This window comes from Onychostruthus taczanowskii, unplaced genomic scaffold (assembly GCF_017590055.1).
Source record: "Onychostruthus taczanowskii isolate IOZ18803 unplaced genomic scaffold, ASM1759005v1 scaffold29, whole genome shotgun sequence".
NCBI classification, from domain to species: domain Eukaryota; kingdom Metazoa; phylum Chordata; class Aves; order Passeriformes; family Passeridae; genus Onychostruthus; species Onychostruthus taczanowskii.
This window is the reverse complement of record NW_024500239.1, coordinates 6,434,821-6,444,485: the sequence shown is the minus strand read 5'-3', so window position 1 is coordinate 6,444,485 and position 9,665 is coordinate 6,434,821. Positions and strand designations below refer to the sequence as shown.

The 9,665-nt window shown below is 40.9% G+C and overlaps 1 protein-coding gene across 2 annotated transcripts in view; it reads right to left on the bottom strand.

The window, feature by feature from the left end:
- Nucleotides 1–1,612: 1,612 nt before the first annotated feature.
- The window catches only part of ERP44 (endoplasmic reticulum protein 44), a 47,819-nt gene continuing 39,766 nt past the window's right edge, over nucleotides 1,613–9,665 (bottom strand). For both annotated transcript variants that reach the window (XM_041408195.1, XM_041408196.1), the window contains exons 9-12: nucleotides 7,928–8,039; nucleotides 7,324–7,465; nucleotides 4,273–4,375; nucleotides 1,613–2,196 (exon numbers count right to left, since the gene is read on the bottom strand). In XM_041408195.1, the coding sequence (XP_041264129.1) occupies nucleotides 2,095–2,196; nucleotides 4,273–4,375; nucleotides 7,324–7,465; nucleotides 7,928–8,039 (459 nt within the window). In that variant the 3' untranslated portion in view covers nucleotides 1,613–2,094. The remainder of the gene's footprint in view (nucleotides 2,197–4,272; nucleotides 4,376–7,323; nucleotides 7,466–7,927; nucleotides 8,040–9,665) is intronic.

Genomic DNA, 9,665 nt, shown 5'->3' with positions numbered 1-9,665 from the left:
GCACTCGAGCACTGCTGCAGCTGGCTCAGTGGTCATCAAGAACCCAGGAGAATCAGGTCCAACTCCAATGGAATGCACACCAAAATTAGCTGAGCATGTAACTGTCATAAAACTGTTACCTCTAACTCTCAGCCTAGTGCTAGGGATGCCAAAGCTCTGGCAGCAAGTCCTTACCCTCAAAAGCAAACTTGAATTAAGGAAGAGCAGAGGGAGTTCATCTCTTTCACTTCCTAGCTGAAAGCACCAGCCAGTGGACTGCTGGGTGGATGATGACCATCTCCCTTCAGAAAGGGAAGTTCAGATATCTTCCACCAAACACCAATTATAAATCCCATTCCTCCAAGAATCTCAAGAAAAAATAGGAACCTCAGAGGAGTAAGGTAAGTACTTGCAGGTATCATGTAAGAATTGACTAAAATTTCAGGTGCCAGAACTTCAGAAGTTGCATAATACAACCTGCAGATAAGAAGGGTCAGCCTTAAAACCACACCCTGCTCACATCTTTTGATTTCAGCTGGCAGGCAGTATGACGCAGCTGCCAAAAATGCTTGATTTGTGATGAGATGGAGAATGGGGCAGGAGAAGACCTGGCTTTCAAGCATTTTATGCACACTCCAAAATACAGATTCATAAAACCAACAAAAAAGTATAGCTGTAAATAAAGCTTTGCAATACTGCTTTAGCTCCCAACTTTGCAGCTGCTTAGTCAGCTGTAGCTTAATGTAGTACCAGCAACTCTGTCCTTAGAAATGCTCCCTAGAAATCTGCTGTGCCTGGTGCTGCAGGGGCTTGAGTCAGGAGCCTGTCATGGGATCAACTTTTGCCACAGCTGCACAGGACCATGTAAGTCCTCTGTCAATAACTGAGCCAGTGGCATCGAGCTGAGAGGCAAAATGGTCCTGAGCAGTGACTGCACAGGTTGGGGCACTTTCCTAAGTAAGCCTGAACCCAGTGTTCCACCTGTCCAGAGAACAAACTTGCTTCCAGGGACACTGAACTCTGGGGCCCAAGTCACAGACCTACAGTCTGTGCAGTAAGTGTACAAATCCAGTAATCTCCACAATGCAGCACAAATCAAGAGATATTCTGCCATCTCAGTTACTGTATGTTCACCTCACCCAGCAGCTTGAAGGTTCATTGAGAAAAGTCCATAACAGAATGCCACAAGGAAAATGATAATTCCTTCTTCAGAGCAGAATCCAAAGACTACACAATAAGTAAGGCACAAGCCAGGCAAAGAGAGTAACAGAAGATTTGCAGTGGTTGTTTGAACAGTGTCTGCCAGGAAGGCAGGGACCTAGAAGGAAAAAAAACCCAAAATACCCAGAGACTGATGGTAACATACATACAGATATAAATTTAGGACTGACAAACTCAGATACTAGTCCAGTCCCAGTCCTCTGATTTTGAAAGGTTTTTAACATTCCTGTCCTTTTACCACAACCACGTGGGCAGCATAACAATCTTAGTTCCAGGAAATCAGAGCAGTACAGCCCCTTAATTCAAAATACAGCCATTATCATCAGAACTTTTCCTCTCCTCACTTGGTATTTTAATATTCCAGATTGTTTAATTGCTTGGATATTTACAGCCAGTAAAGCACCACACAAGATTCTGTAAAACTTTAATTTATTCCCCTCCCAAGTATCCAGAATAGAAGACCCTCTTAAGTTGGAGAAAAATGTGACAAAGAAATAGATTACCAGGATAGCTGTTCACAGAAGAAGAAAAAGCACATACTACCAAGGTTACACAGAAAACAACCCAAAAGTCCTATTTAATGGGATAGTGCAAGTTAACAGCATGTCTCTGGCAAGGATACCTTCATTTGGATTATAAAAGTTTTACAGAGTTAGATCAAGAGTCTGGATGGGTCTCTGATATTTTACTATAGCATTAAGAATGTACTGTTTGAAAGATGCTGTACAGAATGACCCACCAAACAAATGTATTTACAAGCCTGGGGAGAAAAAAATTTTTCAGTTTATTCAAAATAAAAATACACATAGAATTATGAAAATATAGGTTTACTATTTCCACCACACAGAAGTCAATGCTGCTGTCTGAAAGGCTTGCAAGATTATTTCAAGTTTTTTAAAGTTCATCTTTTTCCCTCAATAAGGTGTACCTATGTTCACTGGGTGCCAGTTTCTGGAATGAGCTCTCTGGTGGGCTGCTTGCTAAATCCTGAATTGGCTGAAAAACAGAACAAACAGTAAAATTGTTTGTTGGACTAATAATCATTCATCTCCATTAAATGAATTTCTAGCATTATGGGAATGCAGAAATGTGCAGCATCCTCATAAATTGAGTTTGGGTTTTTTTTTGGAAGGTATGTTCTGAGTCCCAAGTAGGTGGAACATAGACACACACACATATTAATTAAGCAATTCCAGTTAAGGATATTTTGTTGTAATATCTCAAGGGCAATGGCCATCACATGAGTTTCTGTACAAGTCACACACAAGTATTTCAAATGTACCCCACTGTGTATTTGCTTGAATCCACCACTTGCTTTGGGTGATTCTAGATTTATCTGAATGTGTTTTATGAGATACACCAGGGCAAAAGTGACTTCACTGCAAAAGTATTTTAGAACTACTTTTCCATGGAAACTAAAAGAAAACACCCATACAAAAATACATGCAATTCAAGGGGCATAGCTGACCCACGACAGCAGCCTACAGGTTAGTGAAGGCCAGTATTTATTTCCATTGCATCCACATCTTCCACAAGATGGCAGGATGCCATACAGGGATTGGAAGGTAAACATCTCAGGTTTTCTGTGCATTTTTCAAGGCAGAAATGAGGCAAGAGCAAGCCTGCAGCTCTGGGTCCTGTGCCTGTGCCAGGCAGGCAGCAGGATCCAGGGACTCCACAGGCTTCCTCCTTCCCTGGCCAAGCCTCTTCCTCAGGACAAGTGCCTATGCCTCAGTCTCCAGCCCTCATTTCTGCCCCTCCTCCTGATGACCTGAATTCTAGTTGCTCAATGAATTTCTGAGAAACACACGGAACTACTCAAATGAATTGCTGCTGAGACAGTTCAGCCCACGTGTTTTCACAGCCAGTCGTGACAACATTCAAAAGCAGTCATTCTCCTGGCCAAGGCAAGCCCTCCAGGGCTTTCACACTTTTAAATCTTTTGAGCAGGGCAACAGGAGGCTGCACTCAATCAACGCAGAGCAGTGCCATCCTTACCACATCCCAGAGATGAGCAGGAAAAGTAGTCTGTAGCTATAAATAGTTTCTGTCCCTCAGCCATGGAAGGGCCCAAGGTTCCCATACACAAGGGCACCAGGGCTTCTCTGGGACCAAAGTGGCCCTCTGAGCCATGGACAACACAATGTATACCTTGAAAGAACTGTTTAAAAACAGTTCTTTCTTTGGAGCATGCCCAGGGTAGAGAAAATGTTCCCTGACAGTTAACTTTGCACTTTTCAGCAGGACCCCAAGCATGTGAGCTGAGTGGAGTATTGAGAAGATAGAAGGCTGATCAGGACACCATTAGAAAACTGTGATGAGCAGAGGGAATGGGGCTGGTCATGTCCTTTCTTCGTTGACACTGGGGGGCTTCTGACTTTTGTCTGGAGAAGGATCTAGTATTTGTGTTCCTGAAGAGATCCCAGAAGTGACTTCCAGCCATGTAATTACATAACATGACATGCTGTGAGTAGAACCATGAGGAAATCAAACTGACAAGTGCAGCCTGTGAGCACTGCTAATGCTGTCTGTCAACCGCATTAACAAAAGCGGTAAGGCCTATTTCTGCTCACCCATCCTTTCTTGATGCTCTAATAATTTGCCTCCTCCTTGCATTGGTAATATATAAAACATTCAATCAATTGTTGGTTCCCCTTAGAAGCACCCTCCAGTAGTGTGTTCTGTGGGAAATAATGTGACTATGATGGATTATCAGCTTTTGCATTGAAGTCACAGGAGAACCTAAGAGCAGCTCTGTGAAGTCAGAACAGTCATCAAGCCCAAGATCTCCTGTTTCAGTGGAGAAAATAAATATTCTCATACTCTTCCCTTATTCAAGGCAAATAGGTACCATATTACCCCTAATGCCTACTATCCCTTATACTCCCTGCCTTGACCCAAAGAAGGTTGAGGAACAAGCAAAAATGGGAATGTTATGCTTCTGTTAATAGATTTTCTCTTTCAAAAGATAGAAGTTAAAAGTACAAATATACTAGAAGGTACAGCTCTTACAAAGAATAATAAAAAGGTCTTTACTAATGGCCAAAAGAAATGTATTTGTTGTAACCTTACCTGACCAGGTGCTACATCAGTTGGATCAGGGCCATGATGAAACTCTCTATGCAGCTTTCCAGAATGCAAGTCTAGTACAAATTGCTTCAGTTTACCTGGAACTCTGGAATAAATTCAACAGAAACATCCACATGTCTATTACAAGTTAAGTCCAAACACAAGAGATTTAAAGTACACTGCTTAGAGTAGCCAACTTCTGTTTATCTAGCACACTATGCCTACTTTTAGGTGATTAATAGAGGACAGGGAGCCACATGATTTGCTAAGGTCTCCCACCAGCTTCTTTTTCTTTCCACTGTCTCTTGAGAACACAGCAAGTATTTCATCTTTTCAATAACTCCCACAGAGCTGTACCAGCCAATAACTTCATTGTGAACTCCCTTCAGCTCCCCACTAACCGTAATGTAAGAGGGAACAGCAGGTTCCAAATGCACAGTTTACAGATACAAATGACACTTGGGGAGCACTATTGACAAAACATCTTTGAAAGGCTCTCTACTGCCTCAGCAACTGCACACACACCACAGATAAGCACTAAGAAGATATCAATGTAAATCTAATCTGAGATCATCTACTGTCACCCACAGCAAACGTGCTAAACTACAGCTTCCAGTTTTATTTGTGAAATGTCAAGTTGACTAAAAATCTCAAAGTGAAGAGTTAATCTAGTAAGTATTAAAGATGAGATAAAAAACTATAGTGTGGGCACTATGCATGAAATTTAAAGGTAATGTGTGAATTGACACAGGTTTTGTAGGGAGTCTTTCATGAAACTAATTACATTTAGGAAAGAGGAAGAAAGTGTGGTCAGACAAACTATCAGCAATATATAGGATCATCAGTAAATGCTATGGATAAAATGCAGCAAATATTCATTCAGAGGCCATCATTACAGCAATGTCTGTGAGCAATCAGAATTACACTGGTACTTTAAGGGGCCTCTTCCCATCCCAGATGAGATCACGAATTAGTACCAGTGGAGAAAAAGGGATTCATTCCAGTCTGGCTATAGGGATAGCAGACTTACTGCTCCCTGCTTTTCCTTGGACTCCTGCCCTGTTCTAGGCCAGGCACCTTGCTGAAGACATTCTCCTCTCCTAACGCAGCAAAGGCACTCGGTGCCTCCAGCCTCGTGTAGCTCAGCCTGTTCTTGCTGAGAAGCTACAACCCATCTGTTGGACACTCCCTGCTATCATTTCCAGCCTGGAACAGCAGGATGAATAGGGCCAGGTGGCCAACAGATGAGGATAAAATAGTGATGGTCTCATTTGCCTGCCAAGTGCCCATTCTCCAAAAAGACAATGAGCTGCCTAAAGAGAGAGGAAATCTTTTAGTGGGCCAGCTCTGAAAGTGCCATATCCAAACCCTATTGGCTGGTGGCAGCACTGAGGTCACAAGAGACCGTTCAGGGTCAGTTTATGAAAGGGTCCAGAAGGTTACTGAAGTGATAGATGAAGAGTCTCAGAATTAAGATTTTACTTATTATTAAGAAATAAAACCACCATACAAAACCACCCCAGAAACAACAAAACCATCCAAACCACACATACACAAAAGAGTATCTTCCCAGGAGCTCCAAGCTCTTCTTGTTCCCAAACTGTGATTTGCTATTTCTATGTACCAGCTCAACGTCCTAGAGTAAGGTTGAGTAATTATTTATCATTAGGCAACTGTCAACAATCCTGACATCTCTCTTTCAGCTTCATTTGTAAGTGACAACTGGTACATGTCAAGCAAGTAGCTCTCATTATTCTGACAGTGTTTTACAGAAACTGAACATTTAAGAAACATAACATCAAAGTCTAAACTAAATATCTCTACTACCTCTCTGTGAGACGTTAATTTGTTTTAGGGCTGTTTAAAAAATGCAAATATCCTATTTTTTTGCGAGGTGCAAATATCCTATTTTTTTGCTAGAGTGTGCAGTGAATACAGTCTTCCAAAGAAACAGAAACACAGGAAAAAAATAGTCACTTATCAAGAATTTCAACACACATAGCTTCAGATATTTGAAAAACACTCTTCAAGATACATCAAACAGAGAAAAAATTTTATAGATAAGTCTGTGGAGAATTGCAGAAAGAAGCTAAGTTCAAACTCTCCTCCCTGATGTCAATATCTCAGGTAGAAAAATGTCTTCTGGAATAGCACAATATTACATTCACATTGCATGCTAAGTCTGAGCTTTGAATCCTTGGTTTTGACAAAAATTAAATACCCAGCCTAGACATCTAACCAGGGGTTAGCAGGCAGTGTATGTGCAGCTGCCTCCTTTGAGACAGAAACTGGAAGTGTTTTTAACACCCAAGCAGAAAACAAAGAGCACTTGTCTCAGGCTGAAAGCTCCTGAAGAGGACATTTACACATCTTCATTCTTGACTGACCAGTGCCAGACAGAACATCTGCTTCCAAGGCCGTGCACCATAGTCAGGCTGAGGTGACGAGGGTCATCACAGCAGTATTTCACCTAAGCACCCTGCTACATTGCTGTCATGTATTTTATCCAGATAAACATGCCAGTGATTGGCCATTTTCCAAGTTGCACATGGAAAATTTCACAAACCCACACAACTATTTCTTTGCCAACATTCCAGGTGTAGACTAATGCAGGAAGGCTAGAATTGCACTGCAGGAAAACCCAAACCTGCAGGCTGGGAATTATTACATGCTGCTTTTTACAGTAATCCCTGAATAACACGGTACTTCACATTCCATGCAGTATTTTTAATCTTTTTTAGTTGAGATATCTAGATCACTACTAAGAATGCCATGCCAGGCTCCAAATGCCTAACCATGATAGAAAATAGCCAAACTGTGAAAGAAAAGAAGACCAGCATCTAAGAACTTCATACGAAATTCTTTTCTTGCATAAAGTAATACAACTCCATTTAAACAATGACTTCAATGTCAGCTCATCCTGCCATAAGGCTCTGACACTAAACCATACAGAGGCAGTCTTAGCAACCCCAGATTTACTCATCTTCCTGCCACAGTACTGATTAAAGTACATTTGTTCTTCTCAAATTAAAATGCACCAAGAAAAATACTTACGACAAGTCGCTGAAGTCTGGAAAGACATACATGTGCCTGAAGCTATCAATGGCAATGACAGGGCAGTCTGCTGGAGTCTTCTGAATGTGGAGGAGTGGATGCCTGAATTTGTCACAGTCAGCATGGAGGAAGTTTATTGTACCTTAACATGGTGAGCAGACAAAAACCCATGTTAAGATGTTTTTATTATTATTGTCTTGAAACCCACTTGAAACCACTTTCCTAAGTATTACAAAGGTGGAGATATTAGATAGATACAACATGCAAAACCTGAAAATAGGTCTAAATAAACAACCAAAAATAATAGGTTTTCTTAAAGTGTTTTTTTTTCCATATTACAAAGTGAAGCTTTGTTTAATGCCCTCTCAAAACTCATTAAATCATTCAGACAAGAAGGATTTCTGAAAGTTACTTACTAATAAATTGTGCATCTTTTATAATAATTTCCAGAGGAGTTGGTCCTCACTGTCAAAAATGCATCAAGCCCTACAGTCTCAAGAGCTTGAAAGCTACAATTCTGTTTGGCCTTTGCTTCCGCTCCACTGAGCTGTCTGAAAAAAAATTATACCAGTAAACCCAAGAATTATTGGGAATTATTACAAACCTTTTTCACCTATTAACTGCCGTGCAACCTCCTGTTGGAATTTCTCTAAACTCTCCAAGTCATCTTTCATGTGAAAAAGTATGAGAAAAGGAAGGCCTTCTTCTGTCAGTTCCTGCACAGAAAACAGAGGACAAACTCATTTCGTCTCCCTCTTTCTGCCCTTCTTAAGGGCACCAAATTAAGTGATTCCAACAATTTTCAAATTCAGTGAGATCTCCACTTTGAAAACAGGCAAAAGAGCAAGACTAAAGATGTTAACTGTTTGAAAACAGGCAAAAGAGCAAGACTAACTGCTGACCCTTCCTCTGAGATACCTGAGTGATACAGTTAACCATGCTTCCTCCCTCTTATCATATACAACAGATAAAGGATGAGAACAAGTCATGATCAGCATTTTGGGAAGGGATACACTTTCACTGGAACACTTGTGCAAAAGAAATAACCAGATTCTGAGGAAACACAGCAGATCCAGAGAAACCACAATAAACCTGAGCACCATGGTTGTTAAATGCTACAGAAAAGCTGAGGGTGTACTCTAGAACCCAGGTCTAGCTTATTCACATAGTAAACTGGTGCTTTCTTATCACAACACAACAAGTGTCTTTGAATAACTCTATTCACTCATCACTAAAAAGAGAAAAGCAGAAGCTAATGGCACAGCCAGAGCAATTATGATCAAGTACTGCTCTCCTGCCAGTAACTGTGTGCTGACTGGTCATCCTTTGCTGGACAGGCAAACTTTAGTTCCTCATATGAATCTGTTCTTGCAGCCCAATGCCTTTTAAAGACCTCTGCCCACAGGCAGGATTATAAATACTGATACAGTTAAGTACAGGATTGCCTTGAATAATTTATTCAGGATTTTTCTTTTACTCAAACAAAACACAAACGCTTGCTCCACAAGTGATTTTTGTCAGCTCAACTCACTCAGCCTGATTGAAGAAACAATAATTTATCATCTTCGAAATGCCTACAGTTGTCTATCTTTCATTTGCACAACTGGTATAACAAGCAAGTGCTGCTATTGCTTTGATTCTAGCCTACATCAACATAAAAACTGTGTTTTTTGGGAAAGATAGCAGTGGCTTATTCTGCTACCAAATAGAAGGGTTTTTTCAGATATCTTCAATTTGCATTAAGTTGAAGGAAAGACCTTCCCTATCAGTAGGCAGCCAGTTACACAGGGTACATGAAATGGCTCTTGCTCTCCCTTCAGCCAAGTCCATCCGGTAAGTTGAAGCACAGTCTTTTAAACAGAAGACTGCAGAGATCCTCATAACTTCAATGCTCTTGAAATCCAATCCCTAAAACAGCAACTAATCATATTTCCTCATTCTCATTTTTACACACACAAATTCAACTGGGTGTCAGCCTCCTCTCCTAATACAGGATGGGAAAAAGTATGTTTTGTACCCTATAATTATGGTTCCATTTCCCTCACTTCAGCAAGTACATTTCCAGAGGGAAAAGTCTTAAGCAGCTTGGTATTCTGGCTCTAAGGTCTTTTCTTGCTTGCAAGCAGCTAAAATGACAACCTCAGCAAGTTACATTCACAAAAACAACTAATCTCCAAACAGGCTGTAAGAACAGCTGGCGTGAACCTTGCTAATTTTAGCCCTTCTGTAAGGTACCTCCCTTTGTTTCCTGTGCTGTTCCAGCTTTCATATCATGTCTCACTGACTAGGAAGGACAAGTGGAAACTCCCTAAAAGCTACTGTATTTTTTGGCACGAAGAAAA